Below are 20,243 nucleotides of genomic sequence, written 5' to 3'. Positions count from 1 at the left end.
GGGCTGTGACCTCTGTAAGGAGGAGGAGAAAGCCAACCAGGATGGGAGCGCGGGCTCTCGTGTGGCTCTTGTGTCTGTCGTTTCGCTGTGTCTTGCTGTCGTGTGGCCGGCATGGGGCCCGTCGTGTGGGCTCTCGTGTGGCCGTTGTGTGTTTGTCATGTGGCCGTTGTGTGTTTGTCGTTTGGCCGTTGTGTGGGCTGTCGTTTGGCCGTCATGTGGCTGTCGTTTTGCTGTCGTGTGGGCTGTCATATCGCCGTCATGTGGCCATCAATGGAGGGCCCGACCTATAGACCGTTCTCCGGGCAGGACCTAGAAGAGGAATGACCACGGGAGCCGGAGACACCAGACTGAGCCTCATACACACGACCGGACAATTGTGCAGACCCAGTCACCTTTATGGCCCCATTCACATAATGTTCATATTCCCAGATGTGTCCGGGCTGTCGGAACGTGCCACAAAATCCGGAGCAGGCCCTGGACTTGTCTGTATTTACAGCTCGGTCCATTATTGTGTATGGGTCAGTGACGACCCCGGATGAGACACAGAGCAGTCTATGGTCATCCAAGCCGAGGTTACTGAGCCATAGACTGCGTCCGGTCATGTGAATGAGGCCTAATACATAGGAGGAAAGTAAGGTGACCACTGACAGCCCATAGACCCTCCAAGATGGCTGCCTAGGGCTGTGACTGACGGGAGAACAGCTCCGGAGCACAAACTGCTGCACCAACATGAAGCAAAATAGCGGAACTTTTTCTCTAGATACATTGTTATAGAAAAGGGGTGTGGCCATGGAGTTATAATAGTGCAACACATATACAACTATACAAAGGGGTGTAGCTAAAGAGTTACAATAGTGCAACACATGTATAACTATACAAATGGGTGTGGCCAAGGAGTTACAATAGTGCAACACATAAAAAAATAGGAGTGGCCACTGACTTATGGTGCAACACATGTATCATTATAAAAAGGGGAGTGACCAATGTGATAATACATCTGTAGCTATGGTGACACTGTCTAGCCCCACCCCTTTTAAAACACACAGGGGCAGATTTATTAAAACTGTGTAAGGCAGAACCCCAGCCACACGGTGCAGAATCATACCCGCAGCAGAAATCCTGAGGTTTCCAATACTGTCCTGTCTATTATAGGTACGGACACGCCGGCGGTCTCGCTATAGGTATCATGGAGGCGGCAAGTCCGCAGAGAAACCTCCTTGGACTTACTATGGAAATTGCTGCGGGAAAAACCGTGGCGGACTCGCAGCCTAAAAACAGAGCGGTCTTACACAGCGACCAATCACGGATCAGCTTTTATCTTCCAGGGATGGAATACTAAATAAAAGCCGCGCTCTGATTGGTCGCTGAGTAAGACGGTTATAATAAGTCTCCTCTCTGTGTTTTTAGACTTTCTGATATTTTTTCACCATTTGGTCGCTTTCATCCATTGAATTTAATCTACGACTCCTAAAAAAACGGAACGCCGCAGCGCGATCATTTTCACGAATGGTTGGTTGTTACTGACTGGTAAATGTGATCACGATCTAAAGTCGCCAACAAGGCTGCGAGGCGCCATCGGCCGTGCCCTACAATAATTGGCCTAAACCGTTGTATGTGATGCCTGCGGCGATCCCTGGCGTCCTGTTGTTGCGCCGGCGGCGGTTCTTTTGTCCATGGCGGTTGGCGCCAGACGCGGTACAGGTGCTGCTTTATAGGGAACGCGTTGTTCCTTTTCATGCTGTTAGAGCAAATTAGTTTGTAATTAGATTTATATAGCAGATAATCTCATTTACATATCCAATTAATTCTTTCTGTTCTAATTTGCTGAGGTTGAATTTATATTAGCGCTTAAAATAAGATGGAAATTATGGAGAGACGGAAATTTCCGGAATCCGTTTTATTTTGAGGCTCCTCATTAATTGTCATTGATTGTATCAGGTCACGCCTTTGGATTACTGGATGATCTATAAATGACAAGTTGAGCTCTGCTACATGAGCGCGCCGCGCCGCCTGATACATGGAGATACGCTCTCTTCTACCTGGTCCTGCTGTTTCCACATCAAAACAACTTGTCCCACTGGTGACAGGTAGAGGTAACGTAACCCCAGGGGTGCAATTACATGATGTTACTACCCCAGAGAGCGGGGCGAGCTGGATCCTACACAGGCGACACTTCTCATAAGTGTTGCATCAGCCTCCAGGATACAATCTCTCACCAGAACACGATATACAGTATATAATGTAACAGATCATACAATGCAGCCGAGTGTCACCAGATCCCATAAAGTAGCAGATTATACAATACAGCAGAGTGTCACCAGATCCCATAAAGTAGCAGATCATACAATACAGCGGAGTGTCACCAGATCCCATAAAGTAGCAGATCATACAATACAGCGGAGTGTCATCAGATCCCATAAAGTAGCAGATTATACAATACAGCGGAGTGTCATCAGATCCCATAAAGTAGCAGATCATACAATACAGCGGAGTGTCATCAGATCCCATAAAGTAGCAGATCATACAATACAGCGGAGTGTCATCAGATCCCATAAAGTAGCAGATCATACAATACAGCGGAGTGTCATCAGATCCCATAAAGTAGCAGATCATACAATACAGCGGAGTGTCACCAGATCCCATAAAGTAGCATATCATACAATACAGCGGAGTGTCACCAGATCCCATAAAGTAGCATATCATACAATACAGCCGAGTGTCACCAGATCCCATAAAGTAGCATATCATACAATACAGCCGAGTGTCACCAGATCCCATAAAGTAGCATATCATACAATACAGCCGAGTGTCACCAGATCCCATAAAGTAGCAGATCATACAATACAGCCGAGTGTCACCAGATCCCATAAAGTAGCAGATCATACAATACAGCCGAGTGTCACCAGATCCCATAAAGTAGCAGATCATACAATACAGCCGAGTGTCACCAGATCCCATAAAGTAGCAGATCATACAATACAGCCGAGTGTCACCAGATCCCATAAAGTAGCAGATCATACAATACAGCCGAGTGTCACCAGATCCCATAAAATAGCAGATCATATAATGCAGCAGATCATACAATACAGCGGAGTGTCATCAGATCCCATAAAGTAGCAGATTATACAGCGTAATATATAACATAGCAGATCATATAATGTAGCTGGTCATATAACAGAAGATCATGTAATGTAGTAGATTATATACTCTAGCGGATCAAATAATGAACTAGATCATATAATGTAGCAGATCATACAATATAGCAGATGGTCATCAGATCCCATAAAGTAGCAGATTACACAATATAGCAGATTGTCATCACAGCCTATAAAGTAGCAGATGATACAATGTAGCCAATAATGTAATGTAGCAGCACATATATTGTAGCAGATCATATAATGTAATGGATCATACACTGTAGATTGTACAGGAGTTCCTGATTGGTGCAGACTTCCATTACGTTACACGGGTGTACGTTTGATTTACGACGAGCCCCGCGCCCCTGATAATTCAGGCGTGTCTTGTGCCAGCTGAGCACTGGAGTATAAGACGCCAATCTTAATAAATCCGCCCTATTGTGCTTTCCAGCCATGTCTGTGTCTTCTTTCATCTGACTGCAGTATAACACAGCCGGCCCTGGATACAATTGTATCTAATGCTATGTATTACCATACAGGCCTATTAAATAAGTTGAGGTCATGTGTGGAGGTCCCCCTTTAACCCCTGACCTGCTGCAGTTATATCGGGGAGGGGGGAGGTGTCGTACCGCGCGGCTCCTTCTTTATTCATTCCGTCAGCAGGTCGGATACTTCAGTCGCCTTGTTAGCGAGACGTTCTGCATATTTATATGGCGTTTGGCCGTATCCAGCAATCCTCTGCAGCAGCCGTGGCCTCGCCGAGATAAAGGTCAGGCCAGAGGAAACGCTTCGCCTCGTAGGGTGCTGATAACAGCGCCAAATACGGAAACCACTTACTGAAAATCCACTTTGGCGTGAGCGTCCTGCCCGCCGCTAGATTCTGTTACTATTTACCTGAAACGCTTTCATCTATTACTTATTCATGGAGACTGGAGTGTAAATGGCACCCTGGAGGGCGCCCGCCTGACCCCTCATACCCCGCAGTCATCAAATAGACAAATTACATTCACTGCCCAGAGAAAGGAAGATACCGCCTGGACGTACACTATATGTCTGCGCTATACGCTGCTGCCCACATATAGACACTGTCATGGCGACCAGAATTAGTAATGCTGAATCCATGAACATGACAGATTTACAATGAAAATCCACAAGTGGCAGATGAAGAGCGGCGAGGCCATGGGGGGAGGGGGCCAACGTAGAATATCTGGAAATGGGATGATATATTCTGAATGCCGACTGCTATCACTCCCATCATCTCCGAGTTTATAACCTCCGTAATATATCACCCCCATCATCCCTGGCCCCATAATCCCATCATTGAATCTCCCTAATTTATCATCCCTGATTCCAAGAACTCCCCATCAGATCTCCGGAATATATCTCCCCCATCATCCCTAAGTACATGATCCAACCATCTAAACCCAATGTATCACTCCCTTCACCCGTACTCCATGATCCCGCCATCCAGTCCCCCAGCTCAGACACAATGTATCCCTCCCATCATCCCTTCCCCCTGATCCCACCATGTATTTGGGTATAACAATCTCCTGCGTTGTCTCCACAGATGAGTTGCCCCTGCAGGGTCCGGTCATCACTCAGGAGCCGGCGAATCTCGTCTTTCCCTTGGACTCGGAGGACCGGACATTGAGGCTGGTGTGTGAGGCGCAGGGACACCCCAAGCCCATCACAAGGTAGGTGCGGACATTGTGTGAGGAGAACCTTCAGGCTCAGCTATTGATAGGCAGGGATTCTGTCCACAGGTAGGGATGATAGGGATGATATGGACAATAGGGATTATAGGGATGATCTGGATGATAGGGATGATATGGACGATAGGGATGATATGGACGATAGGGATGATATGGATGATAGGGATGATATGAATGATAGGGACGATAGGGATGATGTGGATGATAGGGATGACAGAGATGGTATGGATGATAGGGATGATATGGATGATAGGGATGATATGGACAATAGGGATGATATGGATGATAGGGATTATAGGGATGATGTGGATGATATGGATGATAGGGATGATGTGGATGATAGGGATGATAGGGATGATATGGACAATAGGGATGAAATGGATGATAGGGATGACAGAGATGGTATGGATGATAGGGATGATATGGATGATAGGGATGATATGGACAATAGGGATGATATGGATGATAGGGATGACAGAGATGGTATGGATGATAGGGATGATATGGATGATAGGGATGATATGGACAATAGGGATGATAGGGATTATAGGGATGATCTGGATGATAGGGATGATATGGATGATAGGGATGATATGGACAATAGGGATGATAGGGATTATAGGGATGATAGGGATTATAGGGATGATAGGGATGATATGAATGATAGGGATGATAGGGATGATATGAATGATAGGGACGATAGGGATGATAGGGATTATAGGGATGATAGGGATGATATGGACGATAGGGATGATAGGGATTATAGGGATGATATGGACGATAGGGATGATATGGATGTTTCCACCCGGCAAGCAGAGATCTTGAAAATGGTGAAGAATTGAGATACAAAGGGGAAGAATTCAAGTGTCAAGTTTTATGAGTAAAAAAAAAAAGGAAAAAAAAGACAAATTCTGAGTAAATTTTGTTCCTTGTTGCCTTAGTTTAAGCAGTTCCTAAAGTGGGGGAGGTTTCGCTTTAGTATCTTCTCCCAATCTACACCAGTTAGATACAGATTTCATGTCATGGCAACCGGATGACCGAGGATGCGCCAAAGTACCCCGGTGCGCTCCTCTTCAGAAATATCTCGCCTCTTACTCCGGTGAATTGCAGATTAAAGGGATTGTCCATTGATCATGAAGATCTATTCACAGGATAGATCATAGTACAAGATTTGGCTTCTGACACCCAGTGTGCCCCCAGTCACTTGTTTCAGTGGCCAGAAGCCATATACTAGCTATACAGCCAGGAAGAGTGCTATTACTACAGCTTGTGGTCTGTACACGGTATACAGCTTCTGCTCTGTACACTGTATACAGCTTCTGTTCTGTACACTGTATACAGCTTCTGGCTCTGTACACTGTATACAGCTTCTGCTCTGTACACTGTATACAGCTTCTGGCTCTGTACACGGTATACAGCTTCTGCTCTGTACACTGTATACAGCTTCTGCTCTGTACACTGTATACAGCTTCTGGCTCTGTACACGGTATACAGCTTCTGGCTCTGTACACTATATACAGCTTCTGGCTCTGTACACGGTATACAGCTTCTGCTCTGTGCACTGTATACAGCTTCTGGCTCTGTACACTGTATACAGCTTCTGGCTCTGTACACTGTATACAGCTTCTGCTCTGTACACTGTATACAGCTTCTGCTCTGTACACTGTATACAGCTTCTGCTCTGTGCACTGTATACAGCTTCTGCTCTGTGCACTGTATACAGCTTCTGGCTCTGTACACTGTATACAGCTTCTGGCTCTGTACACTGTATACAGCTTCTGCTCTGTGCACTGTATACAGCTTCTGGTCTGTGCACTGTATACAGCTTCTGCTCTGTACACTGTATACAGCTTCTGGCTCTGTACACTGTATACAGCTTCTGCTCTGTACACTGTATACAGCTTCTGCTCTGTGCACTGTATACAGCTTCTGCTCTGTGCACTGTATACAGCTTTTGGTCTGTGCACTGTATACAGCTTCTGCACTGTGCACTATATACGGCTTCTGGTCTGTGCACTGTATACAGATTCTGGTCTGTGCACTGTATACAGCTTTTGGTCTGTGCACTGTATACAGCTTCTGGTCTATACACTGTATACAACTTCTGGTCTGTGCACTGTATACAGCTTCTGGTCTGTGCACTGTATACAGCTTCTGCTCTGTGCACTGTATACAGCTTCTGCTCTGTGCACTGTATACAGCTTCTGGTCTGTGCACTGTATACAGCTTCTGGCTCTGTACACTGTATACAGCTTCTGCTCTGTGCACTGTATACAGCTTCTGCTCTGTGCACTGTATACAGCTTCTGGTCTGTGCACTGTATACAGCTTCTGCTCTGTGCACTGTATACAGCTTCTGGTCTGTGCACTGTATACAGCTTCTGGCTCTGTACACTGTATACAGCTTCTGCTCTGTGCACTGTATACAGCTTCTGCTCTGTGCACTGTATACAGCTTCTGGTCTGTACACGGTATACAGCTTCTGCTCTGTGCACTGTATACAGCTTCTGCTCTGAGCACTGTATACAGCTTCTGGCTCTGTACACTGTATACAGCTTGTGATCTGTACACTGAATACAGCTTATGGTCTGTGCACTGTATACAGCTTCTGGCTCTGTGCACTGTATACAGCTTCTGGCTCTGTGCACTGTATACAGTTTCTGCTCTGAGCACTGTATACAGCTTCTGCTCTGTGCACTGTATACAGCTTCTGCTCTGTGCACTGTATACAGCTTCTGGCTCTGTACACTGTATACAGCTTCTGGCTCTGTACACTGTATACAGCTTCTGGCTCTGTACACGGTATACAGCTTCTGCTCTGTGCACTGTATACAGCTTCTGGCTCTGTACACTGTATACAGCTTCTGGCTCTGTACACGGTATACAGCTTCTGCTCTGTGCACTGTATACAGCTTCTGCTCTGTACATGGTATACAGCTTCTGCTCTGTGCACTGTATACAGCTTCTGTTCTGTACACTGTATACAGCTTCTGGCTCTGTACACTGTATACAGCTTCTGGCTCTGTACACTGTATACAGCTTCTGGCTCTGTACACTGTATACAGCTTCTGGCTCTGTACACGGTATACAGCTTCTGCTCTGTGCACTGTATACAGCTTCTGCTCTGTACATGGTATACAGCTTCTGCTCTGTGCACTGTATACAGCTTCTGCTCTGTGCACTGTATACAGCTTCTGCTCTGTACATGGTATACAGCTTCTGCTCTGTGCACTGTATACAGCTTCTGTTCTGTACACTGTATACAGCTTCTGGCTCTGTACACTGTATACAGCTTCTGGCTCTGTACACGGTATACAGCTTCTGCTCTGTGCACTGTATACAGCTTCTGCTCTGTACATGGTATACAGCTTCTGCTCTGTGCACTGTATAGATCGTGCACTTTTCTCAAGCTTCGCCACTCTCCGTTCAGGTGACCTCTTTGTAGACCTCGTCCTGTCGGTGAATCTATATGGTATCAGTAACTTATAGCGGTGTTTCTGGCTTGTGACTGACCTGTCGTTGCGTGTTATATACGCTGTATGCTGTGTATACGGACGGGTTTATGTTTCTGTCCATTTTTTTTATTCTTTTTGCATCCCATAACAGATCCACTAAACAGATGTAATAAGACTGACATTAAGGTAGATGCACTGGCGCCCCCTATAGTATACGAGAAGGCAGTGCATGCTCCATATAACACCACCTGCCATGTGGCGGTATCTGATGTTTGCTTCGTCTCCGCTGTTTGCAGGTGGAGAGTGAACGGGACTCTTCTGGACGAGGCGCAGGATTACCGGTACCGGGTGCAGGACAGAGATTTGATCATCACTAACCCAGATCGGGTGCGGGATGTCGGCACCTTCCAGTGCGAGGCCTCCAACTCCATCGGGACCATCTACAGCCGCGAGGCGCTCCTGCAGTTTGCTTGTGAGTCATAAAACCAATCCTGACCACAGCCGTGTATGATATGTAAGATACGTGTAATATAATACGTGTAATATGTACATATATGATATGTGTCCTGCTCAGGCCAACAAACCTATATTGTATACTCTTCATTCATTTCACTTCCATCTTCTACTCCAGTCACATTTAAAGCTGCAAACACAGCTGTTTGTTTTCTGTTGGGTTATAGCTCTGCTGCCACCTGCTGGTGTATTGCATGTATAGCACATGTTCTTATGTGCTCTTCCCCAATATTTCCCATGATGCAATGCATTATAAGATCCCAGCTGACCTGTCTGGGGTGTGTTTGGTGCATTCAAGTGCTAGGTATCAAGTGTGTGATTGCAGCTCTGGATGCAACTGGAGTATAAGACGTGCAGCTGTGATGATAGGCTCAGCCCAGCTAATCTGTTTGTGGTGTGTGTGGTGGCATTCTAGAGCCAGGTAGCCAGTGTGTGACTGCAGCTCTGGATGTAATTGGAGTAGAAGTGGTGCAGCTTTGGTTCAGGGCTCGCCCTTCATTAGGAGTCAGGTTGTCGCAGCCTCTGGATCTCGGGGCCGCCTGGTTTCTGGAGCAGGAGTTGCTAGGAGACCTATGCGAGGAGTCCGCTATTACTATGTTCCCCCCCCCCGCGCTCTCATTCTTCCGCCCCCTCCGGATTGGTGCTAATTAAATAATCAGCGTGTTTTTGTGTTCAGGTCAATTAATTAGGAAACATTTGTTACTGTGACGATGTCGCTACATTGTGGCATAAAGTAACATCAACAAATCAAGTGAGAAGGACGTGACGGCCGCGGCGACACCGCAACGTGGACCCTGACAAGGAGTCCGTGACAAGCTACAGCTGTCTGTCAGAAGTGAGACCGCACAGCGGGAGAGACACTGGGGAAGACTGTCACATGACATAGAGCGCAGGACACAGAGAGACACTGGGGATACCGTCAGAGACATCAGCACGAAGAGGGCAAGACTGGTAGCTGAGTGACAGCAGAGCGAAGAGTGACAGCCGGCAGGTGTACAGAGACAGCAGAGCGAAGAGTGACAGCCGGCAGGTGTACAGAGACAGCAGAGCGAAGAGTGACAGCCGGCAGGTGTACAGAGACAGCAGAGCGAAGAGTGACAGCCGGCAGATGTATAGAGACAGCAGAGCAAAGAGTGACAGCCGGCAGGTGTACAGAGACAGCAGAGCGAAGAGTGACAGCCGGCAGGTGTATAGAGACAGCAGAGCGAAGAGAGACAGCCGGCAGGTGTATAGAGACAGCAGAGCAAAGAGTGACAGCCGGCAGGTGTATAGAGACAGCAGAGCGAAGAGTGACAGCCGGCAGGTGTACAGAGACAGTAGAGTGCAGAGTGACAGCCGGCAGGTGTACAGAGACAGTAGAGCAAAGAGTGACAGCCGGCAGGTGTATAGAGACAGCAGAGCGAAGAGTGACAGCCGGCAGGTGTACAGAGACAGCAGAGCGAAGAGTGACAGCCGGCAGGTGTATAGAGACAGCAGAGCGAAGAGTGACAGCCGGCAGGTGTACAGAGACAGCAGAGCGAAGAGTGACAGCCGGCAGGTGTACAGAGACAGTAGAGTGCAGAGTGACAGCCGGCAGGTGTACAGAGACAGTAGAGTGCAGAGTGACAGCCGGCAGGTGTATAGAGACAGCAGAGCAAAGAGTGACAGCCGGCAGGTGTACAGAGACAGCAGAGCGAAGAGTGACAGCCGGCAGATGTACAGAGACAGCAGAGCAAAGAGTGACAGCCGGCAGATGTACAGAGACAGCAGAGCAAAGAGTGACAGCCGGCAGATGTATAGAGACAGCAGAGCAAAGAGTGACAGCCGGCAGGTGTACAGAGACAGTAGAGCGAAGAGTGACAGCCGGCAGGTGTATAGAGACAGCAGAGTGCAGAGTGACAGCCGGCAGGTGTATAGAGACAGCAGAGTGCAGAGTGACAGCCGGCAGATGTGTATGGAGACAGCAGAGCGAAGAGTGACAGCCGGCAGGTGTATAGAGACAGCAGAGTGCAGAGTGACAGCCGGCAGATGTGTATGGAGACAGCAGAGCGAAGAGTGACAGCCGGCAGATGTGTATGGAGACAGCTGATAAATGACAGTAAACGTGAGCTCAGTATATAGAATACATGTAGAGACTGCAGACATAGGACTATATATATCAGCCAGTACATGGATACAGCAGGTGCGGTGCGAGGCTCGGCGGTTTTGTACTTTCAGAGCGATCCCGCTGACATTGCATTGTTCCTCATTAAATATACATTTAAAAAATGTAAAGGTCAAGTAAATCCTGGAAAAGCCGTCATCTGTATGTACCGTCATCTGTATGTACCGCCATCTGTATGTACCGCCATCTGTATGTACCGTCATCTGTATGTACCGTCATCTGTATGTACCGTCATCTGTATGTACCGCCATCTGTATGTACCGCCATCTGTATGTACCGTCATCTGTATGTACCGTCATCTGTATGTACCGCCATCTGTATGTACCGCCATCTGTATACACCATCATCTGTATGTAATGTTATCTGTACGCTGCTCATGTAATAACCAGGATAAGTCATTATGTCTTCTTGGTCTTCACAGCAGACTATAAGCTAAGAGTCAGTCCCGGGCTCAGATCATCCTCATATGTTATATTAATATCACCCAAAAATTCTCTATGTACTATACTTCTATACTATAATACTGCCCCGTATGAACAAAAATATAACTACTATAATACTATTCCTATGTACAAGAATATAACTACTATAATACTACTCCTATGTACAAGAATATAACTACTATAATACTACTCCTATGTACAAGAATATAACTACTATAATACTACCTCCTATGTACAAGAATATAACTACTATAATACTACCTCCTATATACAAGAATATAAATACTATGATACTACTCCTATATACAAGAATATAACTACTATAATACTGCCTCATATGTACAAGAATATAACTACTATAATACTACCTCCTATGTACAAGAATATAACTACTATAATACTACCTCCTATGTACAAGAATATAACTACTATAATACTACTCCTATGTACAAGAATATAACTACTATAATACTACTCCTATGTACAAGAATATAACTACTATAATACTACTCCTATGTATAAGAATATAACTACTATAATACTGCCCCTATGTACAAGAATATAACTACTATAATACTACTATGTACAAGAATATAACTACTATAATACTACTCCTATGTACAAGAATATAACTACTATAATACTACTCCTATGTACAAGAATATAACTACTATAATACTGCTCCTATGTACAAGAATATAACTACTATAATACTACTCCTATGTACAAGAATATAACTACTATAATACTACTCCTATGTACAAGAATATAACTACTATAATACTGCTCCTATGTACAGGAATATAACTACTATAATACTACTCCTATATACAAGAATATAACTACTATAATACTACCTCCTATATACAAGAATATAACTACTATAATACTACCTCCTATGTACAAGAATATAACTACTATAATACTGCTCCTATGTACAAGAATATAACCACTATAATACTGCTCCTATGTACAAGACTATAACTACTATAATACTACTCCTATGTACAAGAATATAACTACTATAATACTACTCCTATGTACAAGAATATAACTACTATAATACTACCTCCTATGTACAAGAATATAACTACTATAATACTACCTCCTATGTACAAGAATATAACTACTATAATACTACTCCTATGTACAAGAATATAACTACTATAATACTACTCCTATGTATAAGAATATAACTACTATAATACTACCTCCTATGTACAAGAATATAACTACTATAATACTACCTCCTATGTACAAGAATATAACTACTATAATACTACTCCTATGTACAAGAATATAACTACTATAATACTGCTCCTATGTACAAGAATATAACTACTATAATACTACTCCTATGTACAAGAATATAACTACTATAATACTATCTCCTATATACAAGAATATAACTACTATAATACTGCTACTATGTACAAGAATATAACTACTATAATACTACCTCCTATGTACAAGAATATAACTACTATAATACTACTCCTATATACAAGAATATAACTACTATAATACTACTCCTATGTACAAGAATATAACTACTATAATACTACCTCCTATGTACAAGAATATAACTACTATAATACTGCTCCCCTTGTAGTTCAATAAGTGGTTCCTGTTATTTTATGACCGCTATAATGTATAGTTTATAGTATTGGTCTATTGATATTAGGCAATGGCACTTTATGAATCCCCTAAGGTTTCTGGCTCCGGTGTGATTTCTCCCTCTACCCCTATAGTTATGCCCCTGTGTATGAGTATATAACCGCTCTGGTGTTGCTCTCTATATAGTCTGTCCCTGATCTGTTACTACCATATGTGAGGATTCTACCATATTATGGTGTGGTTACCGCTATCACTATCTAATATATAGTAGTGGTGCCGTCTTCTCTCTATATTACCTGTGCACTATATGGCAGTTTTCTCTTCTATCCTCTGGGTTGTTTTTCAGTATTTTCTAGGATTTGCTTGCTCGCTGTATTTGACCATTTTGCGGTTTTATTTCTCTTCTTCCCTATATGATCGATGATTCTTTGACTCTTTCTGCAGATCTTGATTCATTCCAGACCCGGCCCCGCAGTACGGTGTATGTTCGGGAAGGACAGGGGATGGTGCTGCTGTGCGGGCCACCTGCTCATTCTGGAGGTGATTCTATTTTGGTGCTGTATTTTTACTTATTCTAGAGCGCCCTCTGCTGTTTTTCACATGTATTGCACACCATTATACCATTACACCATTATACTGGGTCCTGATATCTGGTCACATGACCGACTATCCCTTTAAATGATTGAGAAAATTCTTCTTTACATTTACCAATAATCTGCACTGGCAAAATATTTCTCACAGCTGAGGGTTTGTTACAATTGTATCAGATCTAGACAGTCCTCTATGCTGGGAGTTCGTCACAATGTATCAGTTTGGAGTCCAGGCCGTGCAGGTCACAGGATTGTCCAGACTGGATACAATTATAGACGACATAAACGGATCATAAAGATTTAGAAGTCACCTATAGCTACATTGTATCTATCATGTCTATCATATTATATACGGTGGCTGTAATGTGCCCCTGGTGGTGACATGATATATGGCGGCTTCACTGTTTGGTTTTCGGCCTCCTCTTGTACCCACAGAGCTGGTCTACGCCTGGATGTTTAATGAGTACCCGCCATTTGTGCAGCAAGACAACCGCAGGTTCGTATCTCAAGTCACCGGGAATCTTTACATTGCCAAAGTGGAACCTCCTGATGCCGGAAATTACACCTGTGTGGTGACAAACACCGTGACCAGCACACGAGAGCTGGGGCCCAGCACGCCACTCACACTGCGGACAGACGGTACGTGGCAAGCAGTGGTCAGCATGGCTTGTCTGTTTATTCATGGATGTCTCGTATACGTAGCTGCTCCTCCTTCTTTTTCTTCTCCTTCTTCCTTCTCTTCTTCCTTCTCCTCTTCATCTCCTTCTCCTCTTCCTTCTCCTCTTCCTTCTCCTCTTCCTTCTCCTTCTTCTCTTCTTCCTTTTTCTCCTCTTCCTTCTCCTTCTCCTCTTCCTTCTCCTTCTCCTCTTCTTCCTTCTCCTCTTCTTCCTCCTCTTCTTCCTTCTCTTCTTCCATCTCCTATTCCATGTCCTTCTCCTCTTCTTCCTTCTCCTCTTCTTCCTTCTCCTCTTCTTCCTTCTCCTCTTCTTCCTTCTCCTCTTCTTCCTTCTCCTCTTCTTCCTTCTCCTCTTCTTCCTCTTCCTTCTCCTCTTCTTCCTTCTTCTTCTCTTCCTTCTCCTTCTCCTCTTCTTCCTTCTCCTCTTCTTCCTTCTTCTCCTCTTCTTCCTCCTTCTCCTCTTCTTCTTCCTTCTTCTCCTCTTCCTTCTTCTCCTCCTCACCATCCTCTTATGTCTACAGGAGTTATGGGAGAATACGAGCCCAAGATTGAGGTTCATTTTCCCGAATCTGTGTCTGCCGCGAAGGGCTCCACGGTCAAGCTGGAATGTTTTGCGCTGGGGAAGTGAGTCTCGCTGATCATAAGATTTTGTGCGACCACCTTACTAGACGACCTTATTGTGGCGGCCATATTGGTTGTCACTCACATCTCCATCAGTATCTTCATCTTTGTACCTTTTTCTCCCATAGCCCAGTCCCCACAATCACCTGGAGGAGGGCGGACGGTAAAGCCATATCCCGTAAAGTGCGACGCCATCGATCCAGCGGGGTCCTGGAGATTCCCAACTTCCAGCAGGAAGACGCCGGGCCGTACGAATGTGTGGCGGAGAATACGCGGGGGAAGAACATGGTGCGAGGGCAGCTCACGTACTTTGGTATGATTAGGGCATATTAGCAGAATCTGGGGCTGTGAACACAATGTAGAGACCTGATGTGCCTGGAAAAGCTGGGTGGCTGCCAATATGGCTGACCAAAGAGTTGTAAGGAGGAAGGAATGTATCACAGATGATGTAATGGCAGCCATACTGCTCGTCACCCAGCTCTCTCAGGTGCAGATATGATGCCTCAATACTAGAGGATGACTGATCTAGAAATGACGGCCATATCAGACAGTCCCTGCTGCAAAGAGGGATTCTGGGAAATACATTAGAGGTCAAAACTGAAATAAATTCTGAATTTGCAAAATAAATAAATAAAATAAAATAAAACCAATCTTGTTGTAGCTCCGCCCGCCTGGGTGCAAAAAATCAACGACGCCCACATCGCCATCGAGGAGAATATATTACTAGAATGTAAAGCCAGCGGGCGGCCGAAACCCACGTATACCTGGCTGAAGAATGGGCTCCGCCTGCAGAGCAAGGTACGCAACCGTATCACACGTCACAGGCTCAGATACACCGCTCAGCACACAATATAACACATCACAGGCTGAGATACACAGCTCAGTATACAGTATCACACAGGATTAGATACACAGCTCAGTATACAGTATCACACAGGATAGGATTAGATACACAGCTCAGTATACAGTATCACACAGGATAGGATTAGATACACAGCTCAGTATACAGTATCACACAGGATAGGATTAGATACACAGCTCAGTATACAGTATCACACAGGATAGGATTAGATACACAGCTCAGTATACAGTATCACACAGGATAGGATTAGATACACAGCTCAGTATACAGTAACACACAGGATAGGATTAGATACACAGCTCAGTATACAGTATCACACAGGATAGGATTAGATACACGGCTCAGTATACAGTATCACACAGGATAGGATTAGATACACAGCTCAGTATACAGTATCACACAGGATAGGATTAGATACACAGCTCAGTATACAGTATCACACAGGATAGGATTAGATACAGCTCAGTATACAGTATCACACAGCAGGATAGGATTAGATACACAGCTCAGTATACAGTATCACACAGGATAGGATTAGATACACGGCTCAGTATACAGTATCACACAGGATAGGATTAGATACACAGCTCAGTATACAGTATCACACAGGATAGGATTAGATACACAGCTCAGTATACAGTATCACACAGGATAGGATTAGATACACAGCTCAGTATACAGTATCACACAGGATAGGATTAGATACACAGCTCAGTATACAGTATCACACAGCAGGATAGGATTAGATACACCGCTCAGTATACAGTATCACACAGGATAGGATTAGATACACAGCTCAGTATACAGTATCACACAGGATAGGATTAGATACACAGCTCAGTATACAGTATCACACAGGATAGGATTAGATACAGCTCAGTATACAGTATCACACAGGATAGGATTAGATACACAGCTCAGCATACAGTATCACACAGGATAGGATTAGATACACAGCTCAGTATACAGTATCACACAGGATAGGATTAGATACACAGCTCAGTATACAGTATCACACAGGATTGGATTAGATACACAGCTCAGTATACAGTATCACACAGGATAGGATTAGATACAGCTCAGTATACAGTATCACACAGGATAGGATTAGATACACAGCTCAGTATACAGTATCACACAGGATAGGATTAGATACACAGCTCAGTATACAGTATCACACAGGAGAGGATTAGATACACAGCTCAGTATACAGTATCACACAGGATAGGATTAGATACACGGCTCAGTATACAGTATCACACAGGATAGGATTAGATACACAGCTCAGTACACAGTATCACACAGGATAGGATTAGATACACAGCTCAGTATACAGTATCACACAGGATAGGATTAGATACACAGCTCAGTATACAGTATCACACAGGATAGGATTAGATACACAGCTCAGTATACAGTATCACACAGGATAGGATTAGATACACAGCTCAGTATACAGTATCACACAGGATAGGATTAGATACACAGCTCAGTATACAGTATCACACAGGATAGGATTAGATACACATCTCAGTATACAGTATCACACAGGATAGGATTAGATACAGCTCAGTATACAGTATCACACAGGATAGGATTAGATACACAGCTCAGTATACAGTATCACACAGGATAGGATTAGATACACAGCTCAGTATACAGTATCACACAGGATAGGATTAGATACACGGCTCAGTATACAGTATCACACAGGATAGGATTAGATACACGGCTCAGTATACAGTATCACACAGGATAGGATTAGATACACGGCTCAGTATACAGTATCACACAGGATAGGATTAGATACACAGCTCAGTATACAGTATCACACAGGATAGGATTAGACACACAGCTCAGTATACAGTATCACACAGGATAGGATTAGATACACAGCTCAGTATACAGTATCACACAGGATATGATTAGATACACAGCTCAGCATACAGTATCACACAGGATAGGATTAGATACACAGCTCAGTATACAGTATCACACAGGAGAGGATTAGATACACAGCTCAGTATACAGTATCACACAGGATAGGATTAGATACAGCTCAGTATACAGTATCACACAGGATAGGATTAGATACACAGCTCAGTATACAGTATCACACAGGATAGGATTAGATACACAGCTCAGTATACAGTATCACACAGGATAGGATTAGATACACATCTCAGTATACAGTATCACACAGGATAGGATTAGATACACGGCTCAGTATACAGTATCACACAGGATAGGATTAGATACACAGCTCAGTATACAGTATCACACAGGATAGGATTAGATACACAGCTCAGTATACAGTATCACACAGGATAGGATTAGATACACAGCTCAGTATACAGTATCACACAGGATAGGATTAGATACAGCTCAGTATACAGTATCACACAGGATAGGATTAGATACACGGCTCAGTATACAGTATCACACAGGATAGGATTAGATACACAGCTCAGTATACAGTATCACACAGGATAGGATTAGATACACAGCTCAGTATACAGTATCACACAGGATAGGATTAGATACAGCTCAGTATACAGTATCACACAGGATAGGATTAGATACACAGCTCAGTATACAGTATCACACAGGATAGGATTAGATACAGCTCAGTATACAGTATCACACAGGATAGGATTAGATACACAGCTCAGTATACAGTATCACACAGGATAGGATTAGATACACAGCTCAGTATACAGTATCACACAGGATAGGATTAGATACAGCTCAGTATACAGTATCACACAGGATAGGATTAGATACACAGCTCAGTATACAGTAGCACACGGGATAGGATTAGATACACAGCTCAGTATACAGTATCACACAGGATAGGATTAGATACACAGCTCAGTATACAGTATCACACAGGATAGGATTAGATACACAGCTCAGTATACAGTATCACAAAGGATAGGATTAGATACAGCTCAGTATACAGTATCACACAGGATAGGATTAGATACACAGCTCAGTATACAGTATCACACAGGATAGGATTAGATACACAGCTCAGTATACAGTATCACACAGGATAGGATTAGATACACAGCTCAGTATACAGTATCACACAGGATAGGATTAGATACACAGCTCAGCATACAGTATCACACAGGATAGGATTAGATACACGGCTCAGTATACAGTATCACACAGGATAGGATTAGATACACAGCTCAGTATACAGTATCACACAGGATAGGATTAGATACACAGCTCAGTATACAGTATCACACAGGATAGGATTAGATACACAGCTCATTATACAGTATCACAGGATAGGATTAGATACACAGCTCAGTATACAGTATCACACAGGATAGGATTAGATACACAGCTCAGCATACAGTATCACACAGGATAGGATTAGATACACGGCTCAGTATACAGTATCACACAGGATAGGATTAGATACACGGCTCAGTATACAGTATCACACAGGATAGGATTAGATACACGGCTCAGTATACAGTATCACACAGGATAGGATTAGATACACGGCTCAGTATACAGTATCACACAGGATAGGATTAGATACACAGCTCAGTATACAGTATCACACAGGATAGGATTAGATACACAGCTCATTATACAGTATCACAGGATAGGATTAGATACACATTTGTTCCTGGGCAGTGGATTATTTGGCTTCTCTCCTCCTCAGGGTCGCCTCCAGATTGAGCATGGCAGCCTCACTATCGCCTCCGTGAACAGCTCAGACTCAGGAATGTATCAGTGCTTGGCGGAAAATAAACATGGAACTATATACTCCAGCGCGGAGCTGCGGGTCATCGGTGAGGATACCCTTATGTTATTTCTGGCCATCTGTGATATCTGCCCCATGTGGTGTCTATGTCCCTGATTCTGCCCCATGTGGTGTCTGTGTCCCTGATTCTGCCCCATGTGGTATCTTTGCCTCCACAGCCTTGTTCCTCTGTATATTTATGACATTTGCACCTTCTTCTTCTTCCTCGCAGCCGTCGGCCCGGACTTTTCTTCCGCCTTTGTTAGACGAGTGACCTTAGGGAAGGTCGGGGGCTTCGTCCTGATCGAGTGTAAACCTAGAGCTTCCCCGAAACCCACCATCAACTGGAAGAAAGGAAGGGACTTGGTGCGTCCGAGCCCCAGGTGAGCAGGTGGTGGATGGGGTGGTGGGCGATACATTCAGGAGGAGCTCTTGAGGTTTGGGACACCGAGCGCCTCAGACATTCTTCATAGGGGTTCGGCTGCCTCGTGACTGTCGGAATAGAAGGAACATAAAGTTGGCAGATTTCGTCATGCGGTTGCTGTAAATATGGACGGTGATTGTCACCAAAACCGTGAATGATTATGGAATGGACCTTCAGAAGATCTCTGGCTCCCGGGACTCTTGGACATCTTGTCTCCAGCCTCACTTTACATTGAGATACTACCTGAGAATTGACTTGGCTCAGACATATCTTTGGTGACTTCCA

The 20,243-nt window shown here is 44.3% G+C and overlaps 2 protein-coding genes across 5 annotated transcripts in view; both read left to right on the top strand.

The window, feature by feature from the left end:
• LRRN1 (leucine rich repeat neuronal 1) overlaps window positions 1-20,243 on the top strand; it is a 317,960-nt gene that overhangs the window by 96,871 nt on the left and 200,846 nt on the right. The gene's annotated exons all lie outside the window — the stretch shown is intronic.
• The window catches only part of LOC142217954 (contactin-4-like), a 170,050-nt gene that overhangs the window by 108,769 nt on the left and 41,038 nt on the right, over window positions 1-20,243 (top strand). For all 4 annotated transcript variants that reach the window (XM_075286295.1, XM_075286294.1, XM_075286297.1 and 1 more), the window contains exons 3-11: window positions 4,705-4,831; window positions 8,600-8,775; window positions 13,464-13,559; window positions 14,045-14,248; window positions 14,807-14,909; window positions 15,035-15,219; window positions 15,568-15,704; window positions 19,454-19,583; window positions 19,767-19,917. In XM_075286295.1, coding sequence (XP_075142396.1) covers window positions 4,705-4,831; window positions 8,600-8,775; window positions 13,464-13,559; window positions 14,045-14,248; window positions 14,807-14,909; window positions 15,035-15,219; window positions 15,568-15,704; window positions 19,454-19,583; window positions 19,767-19,917 — 1,309 coding nt within the window. The remainder of the gene's footprint in view (window positions 1-4,704; window positions 4,832-8,599; window positions 8,776-13,463; window positions 13,560-14,044; window positions 14,249-14,806; window positions 14,910-15,034; window positions 15,220-15,567; window positions 15,705-19,453; window positions 19,584-19,766; window positions 19,918-20,243) is intronic.

Source organism: Leptodactylus fuscus, chromosome 9, assembly GCF_031893055.1.
Source record: "Leptodactylus fuscus isolate aLepFus1 chromosome 9, aLepFus1.hap2, whole genome shotgun sequence".
NCBI classification, from domain to species: domain Eukaryota; kingdom Metazoa; phylum Chordata; class Amphibia; order Anura; family Leptodactylidae; genus Leptodactylus; species Leptodactylus fuscus.
This window is presented reverse-complemented; position numbering and strand designations above follow the sequence as displayed.